At 34.7% G+C, this 20,218-nt stretch overlaps 2 protein-coding genes and 1 non-coding gene across 7 annotated transcripts in view; 1 reads left to right on the forward strand and 2 right to left on the reverse strand.

The window, feature by feature from the left end:
* LOC107612654 (coiled-coil protein (DUF572)) overlaps nucleotides 1-1,544 on the forward strand; it is a 62,817-nt gene extending 61,273 nt beyond the window's left edge. For both annotated transcript variants that reach the window (XM_088496353.1, XM_016314352.3), the window contains 4 exons: nucleotides 8-61; nucleotides 148-255; nucleotides 898-979; nucleotides 1,117-1,544. In XM_088496353.1, the coding sequence (XP_088352479.1) occupies nucleotides 8-61; nucleotides 148-255; nucleotides 898-979; nucleotides 1,117-1,313 (441 nt within the window). In that variant the 3' untranslated portion in view covers nucleotides 1,314-1,544. The remainder of the gene's footprint in view (nucleotides 1-7; nucleotides 62-147; nucleotides 256-897; nucleotides 980-1,116) is intronic.
* Nucleotides 1,545-1,873: 329 nt separating this feature from the next.
* Nucleotides 1,874-8,101, reverse strand: LOC107612653 (interactor of constitutive active ROPs 4). Of its 4 annotated transcripts, none has more exons than XM_088496352.1 (5): nucleotides 8,010-8,101; nucleotides 7,868-7,920; nucleotides 5,583-5,654; nucleotides 3,799-3,881; nucleotides 1,874-3,324 (listed from the first exon to the last, which is right to left on the reverse strand). In XM_088496352.1, exons 4-5 carry the CDS (start codon nucleotides 3,810-3,812, stop codon nucleotides 2,178-2,180), a joined length of 1,161 nt encoding a protein of 386 aa, XP_088352478.1. In that variant the 5' UTR covers nucleotides 3,813-3,881; nucleotides 5,583-5,654; nucleotides 7,868-7,920; nucleotides 8,010-8,101; the 3' UTR covers nucleotides 1,874-2,177. The 4 variants fall into 4 exon arrangements, with proteins under 4 accessions (XP_088352478.1, XP_088352477.1, XP_016169836.1 ...); XM_088496351.1 differs by having other exon boundaries at nucleotides 3,799-3,884; XM_016314350.3 differs by lacking the exon at nucleotides 5,583-5,654 and having other exon boundaries at nucleotides 8,010-8,082.
* A 9,764-nt stretch (nucleotides 8,102-17,865) lies between these two features.
* LOC148547968 (small nucleolar RNA R71) lies at nucleotides 17,866-17,974 on the reverse strand. The gene has a single exon (XR_015897747.1). It is a non-coding gene; the product is annotated as a small nucleolar RNA R71 (small nucleolar RNA).
* Between the last annotated feature and the right edge of the window lie 2,244 nt (nucleotides 17,975-20,218).

The following is a 20,218-nucleotide window of genomic DNA, read 5'->3' on the forward strand; positions in this document are numbered from 1 at the left end:
TTCTTAGGAAAAAAGACTGGAAGAAGAAGATGAAGCATTAATAAAATCAGTTGTCTTCCATGTAAGTACTGCTATGCTACACTTCAAGTTTGCATCCCTGTTGTTTGAAACTAATCCATATTGTTTGCCTTGTACTATCCTCAACAGAATTCAAATGATTATGTTAGAAGAGTTCGTGATGAAGATATTGAAGAGGAAGAAGAGGTGGCTCAGCTTTCAAATGGGCATGTTGGAACTTCCAGTTCTAGTCCAAAGGTATGTCTAGTAACATCTGTAGTGGAGTTTTCTTTATGTTTTGTGGACCTAGTAAAGTATAGCTTAATCACTCTTCAGCATCTCATGTCAGATTTGAAATCGACCTGAAGGTTCAGAAATACACTTTGAACTTAAGTCTTATATCCCACATTCACTGGGCGCTCTACTGCTATTGTTCCTTTGTTTTACTCTTTTTCAAACCTAAAATTTATGGATGGCAGAAGTGCAAAACATTTTCCTTACAGAACATAAAATTTTATGAGCGAAAGGGAAGAGTAATCCGTGGCTAGCATGAGCTCCTTTTGCTTGAATTGATTTAGAATTGGGGACCAAGTTGAATTGAATGAACTAATGACATACTCCTTTGTTTGCTAGTGAAAGCTTAAAGGGAACTGTCCATTTTTTTCCTGGCCTTTGAAACTTGAAATTTGGAAGGGAACTATCAAATGTCTCGGTAAATCTGTGGTTTAAGATGTTGAAATTTTGTATGGGGAAACTCTTATCCCCGAATCTTGTAATATCATTTTCTTCATCTTGATAAAATTTTCTTTTATCAAAAAAAAAAAAAAAAAAAAAAAAAAGAGAAAAATGAGATGTAATTATGGGATTAATATAGCTAATGTTTGATGTGCCTGTCTACAGAGACAAAAGCCTTCCAAAGAACCTCCTGGCAAAGCAACCGACGCGCTAACAAAAGTTAGTTTGGATGAATCTGGCAAACAAGGTATGTCCCAACTATTGAATATGTATCATTATCAAAGCATGCTCTATCTATGTGTGATATACTTTTCCGAGACATGTTTGATAATACTATCAACATGGAAATCTTACACAATTTTGCAATCTGTTGGTTATTTGCAGGAAATTCCCATGGTGGCAGTGCAAAGCCTAATCCTTTGGTGAGGATTTCCGTTATTAAGAAACCAGTGGCTTCAGATCCAAAAGGTGCCGCAGAACCAGAGCAAAAGAAAACTGTGGATAGCAATGCAAATTCTGCTGGGGGACTACAATCCTTGTGTCAAAGCTATGGAAGTGATGGTGATGATTCGGATCAGTAGTTATTAATATTGCTGCTCTATTTCATTTTGAGATTGCTCCCATAAGATTGTAAATTGAATATGTGATGGGAATGGGTGTGCAATTGCTCCCATAACATGCATTTTTGTTGTGGAATAGAAATACATGGTTTTAGCTTTTAAAGCTTTTGCCAAAATGTTATTGCTTGGTAAAATCAATGTAGCAGGAAAAAAAGGGGGGAGGAAAAAAAATGAGCATGACTTTGTTTTTAGTATGAAAATGGCCTATAGAAGCTTATTATGAATTCCATTTTATGAATGTTTATTATCTGTATGGAAATGATCTATGAATGTAGGTTTAAGAGTTAAATGAAAACTTTAATAGGAATTAGTGGACATAAAGTGGGCTGTATTGGTTTTCTCCTGTAGTTTTTCCAACCAAAATATAAATTAAGTTGTGGCATCATCCATTTTAATGATATCCAAACATATTGCTTTATATCGTAATTGATTTATCAATGTTAACATAATTTTATGCCAATAATTCTTAGGGTAGATTATCTGATATGCTTATTCCCTACACCTCAATACAAACTTGATTAGTGCCAAACATTACACTGGAAGGCTGAGACTTCAGAAGAATCACACTGAAGTGAGAACTGAAAACGGTTGAATGTTATACAAGATACTACCTACTAGCAGTAGTGCAGATTAGAGAATCTGCTTACAAAACAAGGAAAATATCTAACCCATCTCAGAAGTTCACATAACTAAATAACTGCTTGCATATCCTTATGCAATAGTCTCATCCCTTAATAATTCCACAAATAAACAAGATACCAGAAATATATGCACAAAACAGTAAGCAACTGTTTTTGCAGCTTCTGCCTTTAGAGTAACACTACTTCACTTTTGGCCCTTTTTCTTCCATAAATCTCCAAACATTCTGATCCCAGAACCCTTCCTCTTTACACTTCCAAAACCATCATCCAATTCATCAGCCATACCTGGAGAACCAACATATCCATTGTACCTTCCGGCTGGTGTCTCAAAATTGCCACCAAAGTGCTTGTCCATGGAGCCACACCTCTCAGGGATCCTGCCATTTATATCCATGCCGCCTGCGAGCACTGCAGCTGCCGCATCTGCAGCTTTTCTCCACTGTTCTGTTTGCACCCTCAGCTTCTTCATCTCTGATTCCAACACCTCCTTCTCGGCTTCTGTAGTTGTCAACTTCTCATTCAGCTTGTCTGCATTGGACTTTCCAGCCTCCAATTCTTCTCCCAATTTGTTCAGCTGAAGCTTCATTTCTTCTTCCTTTGTTGCAGCAGCCGAAACTTTTGAATCCGTTTCGTTCAATTGGTTTTTTAAATTCTCATTCTCACTATTCACTGTCTCCAATTGCTTCACTTTCTCCTCCAAACTGGACTTTAGTAATGCTATCTCATCATCTTTTAGTTTCATCAGTTCATCCACTGAAGGCTTGTTCAGCTCCGAAATTTCGGGTGCAGTTAAGTCCTGTTCAAGTGATTTAGTTTCCTTTTCTACTTGCACTTGATCAGGTTTGGCAACTTCAATTGCTACCTTTTCGATGAGGACTTCGAAAACATCAGTCTCTTCTTGATTTTCATCTGGTATAACACCATCCTGAAGCTTAGTTGCTTCAGTTTTGTTGTTAGATTCTTGAAGAGGATTCTTTGATGTGCATTTTTCTTGGAACTTCTCTGTCACGGCCGGCACTTCTAATTTCTCGGCTTTCTTGACTAGTTCATCTTGAGCTTCTCTTTTCGCAGCTTCTGCCAAAGCAAGCTGGTCCTTCAACATCTTCAACTCTTCTTGTGCTTGACCTAGCTGCGATTCCAAATCTGCAATGCGTGTTCCTAGCTTCTTCTGATTCAGTGCCTCAGACTGAGCACCTCTTGGCGAACGCCGGTCTCCTAGCTTTGGACTGCGGTCTGCGATTGGCCGGTGATGCAATGGATCCGAGTCGGAACTCGATGTCCGAAGTTGATGTGGACCTCGAGGTGAATGCCTTTGAGGCAAATCTGATCCCCTGCATAAAAGAACACACATACATGATTGTTAGTAACTTCACAGTTTTCACATTTAAATTATGTTACTTTAATAAGATTAAATTTGAAAAAATATTTCATAACATGAATACATGATTAATGGCTTAGAGATTAAACGAATAAAAATAACTTGTAAAGAATTCATCTGTTGAAATTTCAACAGTTTGATCAAGGAGGTTACAATAAGCACTGAGTATCTAAGTTGAACTAAAATCAGATATATGCTGCTGCCTAAAAGGCATTTTTCATCATTAACAGATATGATGTATGATGTCATAATGACTTCACTCATCAAAGAATATGGTATGTTAGAGCAGTAGTGTGGATTGGTCAGTAATATTGGATAGGCTGAATTCAACAACATTCCTTGATCAGTTGTTGAAGAAGAAAAAAACGAAATTACATAAATAACATGTAAAATTAAACAGTAATAGGAATAAGAGGATATATCATACCTTGATCTTGGCATTTTATATCCTTGATTATGGCAAGTCCCACGGCAGCACTTTGAAGGATCTTTTAGCTAACAGTGTCACACCTACTAAGAGTAACAACAGTGCAGTTTCAAATGAGTAACATAATAAATAGCACAACAGGCACAATGTCCCCATTTATTTATAATCAAAGGGAAAGAGTAGATTTATGCTTTGAAATTAATATGATTTTTTTTTCTACGCGTAAACAGTTTCACTCTAGACATAATACATGATAGGACTGGCATCGTTTGATTTATGTAACCGACTCCACCTAGTGAGATAAGGCTTTGTTGTTGCTGTTTTTGTAGTGGCCCTCTTTTTTTTTTTTGTGACACGAGAGAAAGGACTATGACTATGAGAAAAACATTCTTCAAGATTTAACTAAATAAACATCTTTAAAGCCAATCAAGTTATGCAACTAATACAAAAAGGACAAATTTTCATGGTTAATGGAGGTTAGGCTTTATTATTCCCAAACCAAAATTAGGTAAGAGAATAGATAAAGGATAAACATCAATTGCTATGAAACAATTTATGGCCCCTTGAATTGAATTCAACCTACATTGTCATAAAGAAGCCAACTCACTACAACTATGACAACCAAACTAAAATATATCAATTTTGATTTAATTATTTAAACAAGAAGATATCAAAAATTAAATTAATATCAGCAGAAACTATAGAAAGGGGCATATGATCCACTCTAAAAAAAATTGAATGTGAAGAAAGTAGCCCCCACAATCACAATGGTCCTGTGTTTCAAAACATTGACATGCAATGAAAGTGTGCCTTTAATATCACCCCAAAGAGCAAAAGCATGCAGAGTTCTCAGAGCCTACTTTATTCAGTACTTTTTGCTTTGTTTATAAAAGCTTTGTAAAAAGTGCGGTAAAAGTTGAATTTTTTGTTACATGTATGAAGCCTTCTTACTATAAGGAATTGAATTACCAACTACTCTTTGATCTCAGTATCTCTGTCACTTTAAAAAAGTGGTATTGTTTGAAAATTGTTTTTATGATAAAAATATGGAGGGATTGAGTAAATAAATCTATTTAGTGGTAAAGATAGATTTGGAGAAATATAACATTTCTTTTATCCTTTCAAAATGTAGAAATAGTAAAAACTAGACAATGAAAAAGAATTTCTTTCCCATCTCTAATTATCAAAATTATCACCAAAAATATTTAGTCTTAACTATCTCATTATGTTTGAATTTGCATCACAAAGATATTTAATCCTAACACATTCTTAATTTGTTAATAATAAACTAAATAATATTCTACCAAATTTTAAAAGCGAAAAAAGTAATAATAGAATTTGATAAATACACAAGTCAATAAATTCAAGTTCAATTATATTCATATATATAAAATTTAATTTTAATAAACTCTTAATATAAAATAATTTTATATATATATATTTAATTATATAATACTATATTAGTAAAAATAACTATTTTTTATATTCATCCTGTAAATAATTATTTAAAAGAACAGCTGCCATTCAGCGATTGTGTAAAATATTTTTCAGTTGAAAATATCAAAATTAAACCCTTAGGGTAAAATGAATTTATCTGACCCCATTGTAAATGAGCAAACATGATACCGATAACAAAAAAAGAAGTTAAACTCCCTCACTTTCCCATTAAATGCAAGTAGACCCCACCATACCCCAAAGTGGTTGTATATAATGGAGTGCACACTGAGGAACAAACTTCAATAGTAGAGTCACATTTTGTTGCTCTTTTTTTTTTTTTTTTTTACCTTGGCTTCTGCTTGGTATTCTAAAGTAGTCTTTGGTTCACGTGTACTATTATTAACATTGATTTGAAGCACCTAATAGAAGCATATCAAGGTGTTAGTTCTAGTAGCCAACATCATAAGAAAAAGGCATGAAATAAAATTAATATAAGTGTCGTGGACTGCAAGTGGGATTGGAGTTGGTAACTCAATTATTGTGAGGGATCAAGTGTCAAGATTTTGTGTCACCTTGAAATTGTGGGGTGTGACTTTCATGAGAAATACTTGTATATTTCTAACGTTTAAAGAAAATTTACTGGTAATTTATTAGTATCTTATAACATTTATTAAATATGTTTTACAAGCATGAATAATATTCTTTTATAGTAGAGATTAGCGGATGTAATGTTTGGATGAATCTCACATTGATTAAGTAAATATCTTTCTATATTGATTTTTTTTTTTTTGTAAATTGATATGATTAAAGTTACACTCGGATGAAGTGAAAAAGATCATGAGTTGGTAGAAAATCCATTTTCTTCTGAAATTGTCTCTCCCATATAGGAAACCAAAGGCATCAAAGACCCCACATCATAAATCAAATGGAGGGGTACCACTCCGAGAGAGAGATCGATTCAAATAGTTTTACCCTAAAGTTGAGAAAGTGAAGTTGCAAATTATTCCTTCACATTAGATGTAAAAGGATCATGCAATGTGCAAATAATACAAATAATTTTTTTATAGACAGCGGGGCTAAAAACGTCTAAAAAAAAAAAAAAAAAAAACTAAATAGAAACTACTTTAAAAAAATTGTTCCTAATTCTTTGAATGTTACATTGTCATATTGATTTAGATATTCTGTACTCCATATTCAAATATAATTTTTTTTCAACCAATAAAAAAGAAAAAAAAAAGACAAAATACACGATTGAAAAAGGTTAGTTTAATTTTCAAATTTTTCAATTAGATAAAATGTATAAAAAATCCCAACAAAGCTTATAATTAAACTAAAAAGTATGTATAAATATAACTTTTTTTTATCACTATAATATTAGTCTTTACCCTTAGTTACACACAAGTTATAAAAGACGTAAAGTAACATTTTGTTAAAAAAAATCTTGAGAATCTAGCATAATAATATGTGTGGGTAGAAAACAGCTTTTTCAAAAATTCATGGAAATAAGAAATAGTTAGTTAAATATGAACATAAAAAGAAGTAACATGATAAAATAAAAACGGTTGAAAGTGTAGCTATCTAACAAGAACAAGTTTTCCAATGCTCTTAATAATAATTTGGACATTTACATTTATTTTCTTTCTCAAGTCCCTCCAAACATAAACATGGTAAACAATATTCTCTAGTGCCATGTTTGGTAGAAAAAATCCAACAAGAAAACAAATTCATGAAACCAAACATAACGTAAGACAAAGAAGTGGAACAGAAAGATTCTGCAATGCGCATGCATGTCAAGAACTCAAAAGTTTTTTCAAAAGAATACCATTTAATTTATGCACTATCAATATATTTTTATATAAATATTTAATTATGCCTGACATATACAAGCATCAACGAGAGTGATAAAATTATTTTATTCTATATATCAATCAATTTATATCAATTTAATTCATTAAATACTTACAGAACAGTAATAATGCCAAATGCTTTGAAATGAAATATAAAAGTATCACATTTTTAATATAAAGGGGGAAAAAACATCCTTACCATTTGAACAAATTGCACAGCCAAAAACGGAAATTTCTAACATAAATGAATATTTGAAGATTTCATAATTTTAATCAATTTATAATAATTGTCATGGATGTAAAATCATTGTTACTTATTTCATCAGTTTCAGTCATAACTCATAAATACTTGAAAGCAATAATAAACGGTTTTAAAAGCAACATTTATTATAGGTGGTAAAAACTTTCTAAAAAAGATGAATAAATCAAATATTGAAATGATTTGACCAGTAAAAAAGAAAAGAAAATGCTATAAACAAAAAGGCACTCAAAAGAATAAGATCTTCATCACATAATAGTAATCATAATGATCCTATGAATGTGTGTGTATTTATGTGTTTGATGGGCAAGAAAATTTAAAATAAAAAATTTAATAACAAAAACAAACTCAGAAGTGAAGAAAAGTACTAGAAAGTTAGATACTTGGGGGGAATAACATGAACTATTCATTTCATTTTCTTCCTAAGAAAAAATGAGTAAAAAAAAATCTGCGAAAAATATCATTGAGGAAATACAAACATATATTGAAGAAAATTAAAGAAAATTTAGGTTGAAGAAGCACTCACCAATGGCTATATATTGAAGGAGTTAAATCAGCTAACACTGTTGTTGGAAGGATCTGAAAGCAACCAAAGAATGATATTAAGAGAACTTTCTCGTCAAATGCAAATATAAAAAAATAAAAAATAATAACAAAAAAATGCATACCCAGAAGAAGAAGCAGGGAAGAAGAGAGAAAGAATGGAGTATTTGAAAGTTTGAATTAAAGCTGTTATGAAACTGTGGCACAAGGTAGTGGCTTATTTATGAGTTACTCAGAAGAGTACAAAAACAAAAAGAGGGTCATTTTGGGAAAATTGATTCCCAATAATTAATGTTGTTTTTGCATTGTGTAAACTGTAAACAAAACATAAGGGGAAGAGGAACTCTTGGAAATCCAACTAGTCAGTACTAGTCTTCTTTTGTCGCTTTCCTCCATAATTCAAAACCTTTCTGAGTTTTTCAAAACCTTTTTTCTTTTTTGTTTTTTGTATTTGGATTTTATTACTATTAGTAGTGTTTTTAACTTTTATAATATTTGTCGTTATTTAAAAATACTAAAATTTTAATATATTGGACACTTTAAATTAGTTTAAAAAATTGTTAATATCGGATATTTTAATTTTTAGGTTTTAAAATATATAAAATAATTTTTAATGTTTTTTTTTAAGAAAATGTTTAATACACTTGGTAAAGAGTACAACCAACAAAAGATAAATAAAGACAATAACATAAAATCTACATGCTACAATAACTTTTATGTCATCTTCGATATAATTATCAACAACATTGAATTAACTACCACATCATTTTTTAGAGTAACAAAATAATATAGTAGCACAGTCCACCAAATTTGTTGTCTTGTTCTTAAATATCACACCATTTTTGAGTAGCCAAATATTTTTTATAACAGAAAAGAATCCAATTAACCACTTCTTACGCATGTATTTTCTCAATGGTATGGTATTTCAACTCTCAAAGTATTTTTTAATGGTATCTGAAATGGTCCAATCACACCTAACATAAAAAATTTATGCACACCACACTTGTCAAGAAAACTTACAAGTAACAAACAAGTGTTCTATAGTTTCAATATCCTTTCTATATAGAACACATATTATTACAAAATTCAATGATGCCAATGATCAGTGGATATTTTATACGTTTTTTGGCATCATTTTCATATATTGTATTAGTTATGTTCTGTTTAAGTTTTATTATATTTTTATAGATTTTAGTGTTAAATTCACATTTTTGGATTCTACTTTGAGTTGTTGTGTTTTCTGATGATTTCAGGTAATTTCTGGCTGAAATTGAGGAGTTTTGGCAAAGTCCGATTCAGAGGCAAGGAAAGTGTAGTAGATGCTGTCAGATTCTGACCTCCATGCACTCAAACAAGCATTTTTAGAGCTATAGAGGTCTAAATGATGCGCTCTCAACGGAGTTGGAAAGCAATATACAATGGTATATACTTTTCTTCGAAGGAGCCTGCTATTGGGTGTTGAACGCCCAAGGCCTACCCCTTTCTGGCGTTCAACGCCCTCAAAGGAACCCAAGCCAACGTTGAACGCCCAATCACCCCCTTTGGGGTGTTCAACGCCCACCAAGAAGCACAAGGCAGCATGGATCACCCCTCTAATGGGCGTTCAACGCCCATCCCTCAAGTCGAACGCCAAGCTCAGCTCAAGTACTCAACTAAAGTGGGCCCAAGAGTGGACTTTCGCACCTTTAGTCTAGTCTATCATACTTTTTTACTTCTTAGTATTAGGTTATTATATATAGGAGAAGATCACCCTTGTTTAAGATCTTCTTCCACCACTTTTTGCATTCATATTACTTTCTGTAAATTATGAGCTACTAAAACCTCCTAAGTTAGGGTTAGGAGCTCTGTTGATTCTCATGGATTAATAATACTACTGTTTCTATTTCAATACACGTTTGATTCTATTCTCTTGTGCATTTTCGTTCTTTATCTCATGAATTGAGGATGAACCGTGACATTCATTCTTGTTCTACATGGGTTCCGTGTAAGTCCTGACCCGGATAGCATTGAACCACAACTAGAGAATGCACAACAGATTCCAAGAGAGTGCCTGGGCGATTTTGGATAGGTGACATAAAATTCCGTTTATCGTGCGTTGCTGAGGTCTCTGTGGCATTAAGGCCAGAGTCTGAGAAGCAAGATTCCCTGATCCGGAAGATCTGACCTTGTCTGTGGCATTTTGATAACGCGAAAAAATAAATTCCGCGCAATAACTAACCGGCAAGTGCACCGGGTTGTATCAAGTAATAAAACTCACAAAAGAGTGAGGTCGATCCCACGAGAATTAACAGATTAAGCAATCAACAGTTAATTGATTTTCCTAGTTAGACGAGCAGATTGGAGTGATAAGCAGCAGAAAAGTAAATTGCATCAAAGTAAATAAAAGCAGTAAAGTGCAGAAAAGTAAATGACAGAAAGAAGAAAAATAAAATGAACATTGGGATCAAGAGATATTGCAATTCTCCGGATCAGGTTCATCCTCATCTCTTCCTCAATCAATGCATTCATTGATCTTCTTGGCAATCTTAAGTGATTGGATCCCAATGTCTTGGCTCACCAATCTCTCTAAGCTTGAACAATTTTCCAATGTCTTGGTTTAATTATTCATGGAAAGAGATGAAGTTTGGTCACTGATTATACCACACACATTCATAGATCAAAGTATTGGTAGGATTAAATGTCACAATATCCATCCAACCCCCAACCTAATCCAATGTGAGAAAGCATTTCTAGCATGATTTTCTCATTCCTCTGTCAAGGTTCTGAGGAAATCCAATTATGAATAATTTCTCTGTCGAGACAATTGTTCAATTGAATGAAGATCGAAAGCTTTCTAGTAAGACCAAGAGAAAAGATAGAGAAAGGATGATGAAAATTACAATTGATCCATTAAATAACAATAGAGCTCTCTAACATAATAAAAAGAGTTAGTTTAGTTCATTGCTCTATTCTAACAGAGAAGAAATAAAATGTAGAAAATTGAAGAAGAAGAATTAGAATTCAAACAGAAATGGAAACTTTAAATTCATAAATGAAAATTACAAAGTAAAGCTAAACTACTAGAAAGCAGAAAAGAAAAGAAAAGAAAGAAGAGTGAAGAATGGTGTGTGTCAGGGGATGTGGATGCATGACCCTGGACTCCCCTCCAATCCAGAGTGATTCCTCCAATCCAGCTACTGCCTATATATAGGCTTACAAAGATGAAATTACAAATTACAAAATGAATTAAAATTCCTAATCTAAATGCTTCTTGTGCCTTGGATTGAGTGATGTTTGATGGGCTCAGCTTGCTTGCATGATTCAGGGGTGTATCGGGCCTTTAGTAGTGTTGCCAGCATTAAAATTCTGCTCCCAGGCCGGTCTTCAGCATTTGCGTCGACGTTGGCATGCAAACGTCCGCTCCAATGTTTTTCAATCCACGCGTCCGCGTCTCCCAAGCGTACGCGTCATATGGAATTTTTCCCAGGGATGTCATCGCGGACGTTAGACTCAGCGTTTGATCACCAACGTTACTTCCAACGTTGGCCTTTTCACGCGTGCGCGCAGGTGACGCGCATGCGTGGCTTGTCATTTTTCACTACTCACGCGTACACGTGGTTTGCCACTTCTTCATCATTCACGCGTACGCGTGAGGGACGCGTACGCGTGGCTGCAATTTTTTCCAGGCTCCTTTGTCGCGCACGTTGGGGTAACGTTGCCAAACCAACGTTCTCTCCAATGTTGCTTCTTCAATTTTTCCTTACAGCGTTGGTTCATTGCCAATGTTGCCACCAATGTTGGCTCTCCAACTCTACTTTTCTCTGCTTCTCTGCTTCTGTTTTGCCTATCATCAAATAAATAGGTGTATCAAAGTAATATACAAGATAATATCTACTATACTAAGTGTGCTAATAATGCTCAAAAATCATGACTTCACTTAGTGTGATCTATTCGATCATATTTACCCTGTATATTAACTAAAATTCACCTATGCTCGAAATTTTTTTAATGCAGAGATTTTTCATGCTTTTGCTCCTTTATCCACAAAATTTGTATGAAAACTAAACCAAAATCTAGTGAAAAAGCTTAGAAAAATAGGTAATGATGCCTTGGCATCACAACACTAAACTTAAATCTTGCTTATCCCCAAGCAAAAAGAGAATCATGCAATAAAATTTGACAAATCAAGGTGAGAAGAGTAGCAGTATAATGTTCATGGTTAGCTAGTTTTCTATGTATGCAACAATCACAAAGAGATTCACATAATTGATGCCTCTATCTAGCTCATTTTATGAAATCTTTTTTCCTTAAGTTTCTTCCTTGAACAAACTTTTCATTCTGTTTATGGCTTATTCTTTTCGGGTGCTTTGCACCATGAGTTACAAGCAAGCTACGACTCTAAATGCTTTGTTTTCAAGTATTACGACTTGATACATAAGCACCACAAGCATTTAATTAGAGGACTCTTTTAGCTCATTTTGTTTCTTATCTACTGGACTCTCTAATCATTGATGCTCAGAGCCTTGAGCTTTGGGGGAGTGCTTTTGCACTTGAGCCTAACCTTGACTCTAAGTGTTTTGTTTTCAAGCTTTTTGCTTGATACATAAACACCACAAGTACTTAACAATTGAATTGTCATTGGTACTCAGAGCCTTCAGCTTTCTCATTCTTTCCCTTTTCATTTTCTTGCCTTAATTGCATTTGCTTCTTCAAGGTTTTCATGATTTCAAAAATTTCATAAAATGTCCTAGATGAAAACTTTAATTAACAAATTCAAATGTAATTGAGTAACAAAATAATCATGCTAGCTTCCCAATACTTATATGCTTATGCTAACTTCTTCTTTAATGACCTTGTTTGTTTATGATAATGAAACTAAATTGCTTTGGACTCACAAAATTCAAGATGGCAGTCATGATATCATGCAGCATGTTACAATTCACAACATCAAACTATGCTTATTCAAAAGGAGCAATCACACATACATACAAAGAAAATAGAAGAAAATTATGCAATTTAGAGTACTGGAAATAAATAAGAAGAGAAAGAAACTTTACCTCCTTATAGTTCATCTTCATTGTTGTTGTCCTTTTCCTCATATTTTTCTCCCTTCCCATACCAACTTAGGATGATTGCCTATCCTGAAGCAACAATCAAAATAGTGGTGATGGGGTTTATGATGGGTCATAAATGTCTCACAATGAAATGTGAGTGATGTATGTGGTTAAGCAAGCACAATTAAAGATACAACAAAAGCAAAAGAAGTACAAACAGAGGCAATATGATTGCATAACCAAAAGGGTGTTGTTAGATACAATGCATAGAAAATTAAGTTGCACACCAAACTTAGTGTGACACTTTTTCTTGAAATTGATGCAAGTATCCAGAAAGATTGAAACAAGTTGTTGCATGGCAACACCAAATTTAGAATGTAACTGTATGCCATTTTGAAAGAAAGCTTAGTAAAAGAAACTGTTATATATTAATAACACAATCACCAAGAGCCAAAGGTGTCACGAATAGGGCTTCTTGGTGAGGCATTAACACAAACAGTTAAGGAGCAAGAGAAAATAAAGAAAAAAACAATTAAATGAATAGAAAGAAAAATGTCTAATCTAGGTAATCAACCAATCGGTAGTTTGTTAATCACAATTAATCCCAGGCAACAGCGCCATAAACTTGATAACGAAAAAAATAAGTTCCTTCATTAATAACTAACCGGCAAGTGCACCGGGTCGTATCAAGTAATAAAACTCACAAAAGAGTGAGGTCGATCCCACGAGGATTAACGGATTAAGCAATCAACAGTTAATTGATTTTCCTAGTTAGACGAGCAGATTGGAGTGATAAGCAGCAGAAAAGTAAATTGCATCAAAGTAAATAAAAGCAATAAAGTGCAGAAAAGTAAATGACAGAAAGAAGAAAAATAAAATGAACATTGGGATCAAGAGATATTGCAATTCTCTGGATCAGGTTCATCTTCATCTCTTCCTCAATCAATGCATTCATTGATCTTCTTGGCAATCTTAAGTGATTGGATCCCAATGTCTTGGTTCACCAATCTCTCTAAGCTTGAACAAGTTTCCAATGTCTTGGTTTAATTGTTCATGGGAAGAGATAAAGCTTGGTCACTGATTATACCACACACATTCATAGATCAAAGTATTGGTAGGATTAAATGTCACAATATCCATCTAACCCCCAACCTAATCCAATGTGAGAAAGCATTTCGAGCATGATTTCCTCATTCCTCTGTCAAGGTTCCGAGGAAATCCAATTATGAACAATTTCTCCGTCGAGACAATTGTTCAATTGAATGAAGATCGAAAGCTTTCTAGTAAGACCAAGAGAAAAGACAGAGAAAGAATGATGAAAATTACAATTGATCCATTAAATAACAATAGAGCTCTCTAACCCAATAAAAAGAGTTAGTTTATTTCATTGCTCTATTCTAACAGAGAAGAAATAAAATACAGAAAATTGAAGAAGAAGAATTAGAATTCAAACAGAAATGGAAACTTTAAATTCATAAATAAAAATTACAAAGTAAAGCTAAACTACTAGAAAGCAGAAAAGAAAAAAAAAAGAAAGAAGAGTGATGAATGGTGTGTGTCAAGGGATGTGGATGCATGACCTTGGACTCCCCTCCAATCCAGAGTGATTCCTCCAATCCAGCTACTGCCTATATATAGGCTTACAAAGATGAAATTACAAATTACAAAATGAATTAAAATTCCTAATCTAAATGCTTCTTGTGCCTTGGATTGAGTGATGTTTGATGGGCTCAGCTTGCTTGCATGATTCAGGGGTGTACCAGGCCTTTAGCAGTGTTGCCAGCATTAAAATTCTGCTCCCAGGCCTGTCTTCAGCGTTTGCGTCAACGTTGGCATGCAAACGTCCACTTCAACGTTTTTCAATCCACGCGTACGCGTCTCCCACGCGTACGTGTGCATGCTGCTTTTTGCCAATCGACGCGTACGCGTAACCCACGCGTACACGTCATATGAAATTTTTCCCAGGGATGTCATCGTGGACGTTGGAGCCAGCGTTTGATCACCAACGTTACTTCCAACGTTGGCCTTTTCACGCGTACGCGTGGTTTGCCACTTCTTCATCATTCACGCGTACACGTGAGGGACGTGTACGCGTGGCTGCAATTTTTTCCAGGCTCCTTTGTCGCGCACGTTGGGGGTAACGTTGCTAAACCAACGTTCTCTCCAACGTTGCTTCTTCAATTTTTTCTTACAGCATTGGTTCATTGCCAACGTTGCCACCAATGTTGGCTCTCCAACTCTGCTTTCCTCTGATTCTCTGCTTCTGTTTTGCCTATCATCAAATAAATAGGTGTATCAAAGTAATATACAAGATAATATCTACTATACTAAGTGTGCTAATAATGCTCAAAAATCATGACTTCACTTAGTGTGATCTATTCCATCATATTTACCCTGTATATTAACTAAAATCACTTATGCTCAAAATTTTCTTAATGCAGAGATTTTTCATGCTTTTGTTCCTTTATCCACCAAATTTGTATGAAAATTAATCAAAAATCTAGTGAAAAAGAATAGAAAAACAGGTAATGATGCCTTGGCATCACGTTTTGAGTAGGATTCGAAGGGGAGTGGATTGCTTAGGCCTTCACCTTCGGCTATAGTGGAAAGCCATGAGTTAACTTGATGAGAGGATATGCGTTGCTCGGATATGGTGGACTGCTATGGTTTAGAAGAGGCTAAATTGATGAGGATGCTACATGAGTTAGTCAATTACGGCTGCCATTGAATGAATCATTCGTTATTGAAATAGACAGTAAGAAAAGTTAATCTGAAAAGAATACGCATCACTGAAGCCTTAATTCTATCTCTATCACTGTTTTCACAATCAATCTGGTATTTCGTATTTACTATTTTGTTTATGCTTTCAAAAAAAAAAAAACAACCATCTTTTCTAATCGCCTGACTAAAATTTACAAGATAGCCATTGCTTGCTCAATCCGACAATCTCCGTGGGATTCGACCCTCACTCACCTGAGGTATTACTTGGACGACCCGGTGCACTTGCCAGTTTAGTTGTGCAGAGTTCAATTTCCCGCACCAAGTTTTTGACGCCGTTGCCGGGGATTGTTCGAGTTTGACAAACTACCGGACTATCTTGTTGCTTAGATTATGTATTCTTTAAGGTTTAGTTGCTCTTTTAATTGTGTCTTTTATTTTCTTTTTCAAAATTTTTTTAGAACCCTTTCTTTTCTTTAGCAATCTTTATCTTTTGTTTGAGTCTTGTGTCAGATTTTAAGTTTGGTGTCCTGTATATTTTCATCTTTTTCTTTGAATTTTCGAAATTGTTCTTGAGTGTTCATCTTGATATTCGAATTGTTCTTGGTAATTTTTCTTGTTTGATTTTAAAAATTTTAAGTTTGGTGTCTTTTAGTTGTTTGTCCTTTAATTTTTGAAAATTAGTGTCATTTGATCTTAAAATTTTAAGTTTGGTGTCTCTTAGTTGTTTTTCTTTTTTCTTTAAAATTCAAAAAATTAAAAAAAATAATAATTTAAATATCTTTGTTTAAATTTTTGAAATCTTTACTATCATTCCTTATCTTTATATAAAAATTCTAAGTTCAGTGTTTCCTTGTTAGTAAAGTTTAAATTTTGAATTTCAAATTTTATCTTTTCAAATCTTTTTCAATTCTTTATCTTATCTTTCTTTCTTTCTTTAAATTTCAAAAATCCTACCTTATCTTATGTTAAATTCAAATTTTAAAATTCAATTTTAAAATTTAAAATTCAATTTTCAAATTTCAAAATCAAATTTTTTCCAAAATTCAAATTTCAAATCTTATCTTTCCAAATCTTTTTCAAATATTTATCATATCTTTTTACCTTAAAACCTTCCTATCCTATCTTCTTTTAAAAATTTTAAACTTTAAATTCTTATCTTTTCAAATCTTTACTATCTTTTAAAGTTTGCTCTTCAAAATTTTTAAATTTTCAATCTTATCTTTCTTAATCTTTTCTAAATCTTTCTCTTATCCTTCTTTTTAAATTTTAAAACTTACTTATCTTATCTTTCTTTATTTAACTCTTTCTTTCAACTTTTAAATTTCAAAATCTTCTTTGAAACTTTCTCTTTTTAATTTCAAAATAAAATCTTTTATTTTGTTTTCAAATCTGGCTAATTAGTTAGTTACTTGTTTTATCTTTTATTCTCTTTTCTCTTTTCTCTTTTTCAAAACTTCCTAACTACTTTCTCTTTCTTCTTTTTCGAAAACTTCATCTCTCTTTCCCCTCTCTATTTTTGAAAATATCTCCTCTTTTCTCTCTTGATTTTCAAAAACTATCCTTATTAAAGGACATCTTCTTTTCTTTTTCTCTTGACCTATCTTTCTAACAAAGGACCTCTATACTCTGACATAGAGAATCCTTTCTTCTTCTCTTCTTACATTCTTTCTTTTTGTTTATGAGCAGGAACAGGGATAAAGAATCTCTCTTTAATCCTGATCCTGAACCAGAGAGGACTCTTAGGAGACGTCTATAATAAGCTAGAGAGCAACACTCCGAAGGAAACCTTGCAGAGCTTTTCAAACAAGAAGCTGAGAATACAGACATGGCAGCCAACCCTAATGACAGAGGAGACGCAAGAAAGGTCCTCGGGGAATTCACTTTACCCACTTCTGACTTCTATGGACATAGCATCTCTATACCTGTCATTGGTGCAAATAATTTTGAGCTGAAACCTCAGTTGGTCACTTTACTTCAACAGAATTGCCAGTTTCATGGACTTTCACAGGAAGATCCCAACAGATTCATCTCTGATTTCTTGCAGATCTGTGATATTGTCAAGACTAATGGAGTAGATCCAGAAATTTACAAGCTTATGCTTTTCCCCTTTGCTGTAAGGGACAGAGCTAGATTATGGCTGGATTCTCAGCCTAAGGAAAGCCTAGACTCTTAGGAGAAGATGGTCAATGCATTTTTGACCAAGTTCTTTCCATCTCAGAAGCAGAGCAAGCTTAGGGTGGAAGTTCAAACCTTCAGATAGAAAGAGGGTGAATCCCTCTATGAAGTATGGGAGAGGTACAAGCAACTAATCAAAAGGTGCCCTCCTAACATGATTTCAGACTAGACCATGCTAGATATCTTCTATGATGGCCTTTCTGAGATGTCCAATATGGCATTGGACCACTCTGCTGGTGGTTTACTCCACTTGAAGAAAACACCTGAAGAGGCATAAGAACTCATTGACATGGTTGTAAACAACCAATTCTGAGATGAACCCTGTGAACAATGGGGTAACTCAGAAGAGAGGAGTCCTGGAGATTGATACTCTAAATGCCATATTGACTCAGAACAAGATCCTAACCCAACAGGTCAACATGATCTCTCAGTATTTGACTGGATTACAAGCTGTAGCTGGCAGCACTCAAGAAGCCTCCTATAAAAAAGATGCCTATGATCCAGATCAATCCATGATGGATGAGGTTAACTATTTGGGAAATCCCTCAGGGAATCCCCACACTGAGCCTTATGGAAATACCGACAATTCATCATAGAGGAATCATCCTAACTTTTCATGGAGGGATCAACAGAAGCCTCAGCAAGGCTTCAATAGCAATCAAGGTGGAATGAACCAGAATAGGTTCAATAATAGACCATTTCCACCTTCTCAACAATAGATAGAGACGTCTAAGCAGAGCCTCTTTGACTTAGCTACTATAGTCTCTGATCTCTCTAAGACCACTCACAGTTTCATTACTGAAACAAGATCCTCCATTAGAAATCTGGAGGTACAGATTGGTCAGCTGAGTAAAAGGATCCTGAGATCCCTTCTAACACTCTTCCAAGTAATACTAAAGTAAATCCAATAGAAGAATGCAAATCCCTCAGTATGAAAACTGAGGCCAAATCTAAAGAGGACCTTCCGACGTTGAACGCCAGCCAGTGAGTAGAGGTTGGGCATTCAACGCCAAAAAAAGGACAAGTCTTGGTGTTGAACACCAGCCAGGGAGTAGAGGCTGAGCATTCAACGCCCAAAAAGGAACAAGTCTTGGCATTAAATGCCACAATGGGGGAGGATAAGTGTTCTACGTCCACTAAGGACTCCCTTGTTGAAGAACTAAAAGAAACCAGAACTCATGAGGAGGCCACAGAGGTTCCCTTGAATGCTTGGTTGCAGATTATGGACTCTGAAGAATACTCCTCCTCTGATGAAGAAGAGAAAACTAGGGAAGAGCAAGTTGCTAGGTACTTAGGAATTCTAATGAAACTTAATGCCAAATTATTTAGCACAGAGATATTGGAGGATGAACCTCCAGTACTCACCAAGAAACTCAATGCCTTGGTTTAGCAGAAACTACCTCAAAAGCTGCCGGATCTCAGACAATTCCTAATCCCTTGCACCATAAGGACAATTACCTTTGAAAAGGCTTTATGCGATCTAGGGTCAAGCATAAACCTCATGCCTCTCTCTGTAATAGAGAGGCTGGGAATCTTTGAGGTGCAAGTTGCCAAGATCTCATTAGAGATAGCAGACAAATCACTGAAAAAGGCAGATGGTCTGGTAGAGAATGTCTTAGTAAAGGTTGAAAACTTTTACATCCCTGCAGATTTTATAATCTTAGGTACTGGAGAGGACAAGGATGAATCTATTATCCTTGGAAGACCTTTCTCAGCCACTACCAATGCCATAATTGATGTGGAAAAGGGAGAGCTCATTCTGTAGTTATGGAAAGATCATATCTTGTTCAAGATGCCTAAACCTAACTCCCTCCCTAAAGGAGAGACAACTGTAAAACACTTAGTGTTCCAACCATCTCTCTCTGTGCAGAGCTTTAAAGAGCCCACAGACACCAAATCTAAGTTTGGTGTTGAAAAACCATTATCAAACAATGAGAATGAAGGTACTAAGAAAAAGATACCTAAGGGCTGGAGGGATAAGAAAATCCCCACTGAAGGCCTCTCACCTGGCATGAGAGTTGTCTTCACAGACAGCACAGTCATTCCGCATACTGTGAACAAGATCCTGTCTCTAGAACACGTGGAGCTCATCCATGAGAGCACAGGAAGGAAGTTCACTGTAAGGGGTGAAATTCTGAGCCCCTGTCTATCTCCGTAAAGGAGTTGACCGTCACGCTAGTGACGTTAAAACAGCGCTTATTGGGAGGCAACCCAACCATAATTATAGTATTCCTATTTTTAGTTATTTTTATTTGAGTTATATTAAGTTATTTTTAGAATTAATTCCTTTTTAGAGTTTGTGGTCATGTGCAGTAAAACAGAGACAGAGACATTCCGAGATGGAAACAGAACACCCTGGAGTAGACCTCTTGCTGGCGTTGAACGCCAGACAAGGAGGCAGGAGG

Source organism: Arachis ipaensis, chromosome B8 (genome assembly GCF_059453495.1).
Source record: "Arachis ipaensis isolate K30076 ecotype BB chromosome B8, ASM5945349v1, whole genome shotgun sequence".
Taxonomy (NCBI): domain Eukaryota; kingdom Viridiplantae; phylum Streptophyta; class Magnoliopsida; order Fabales; family Fabaceae; genus Arachis; species Arachis ipaensis.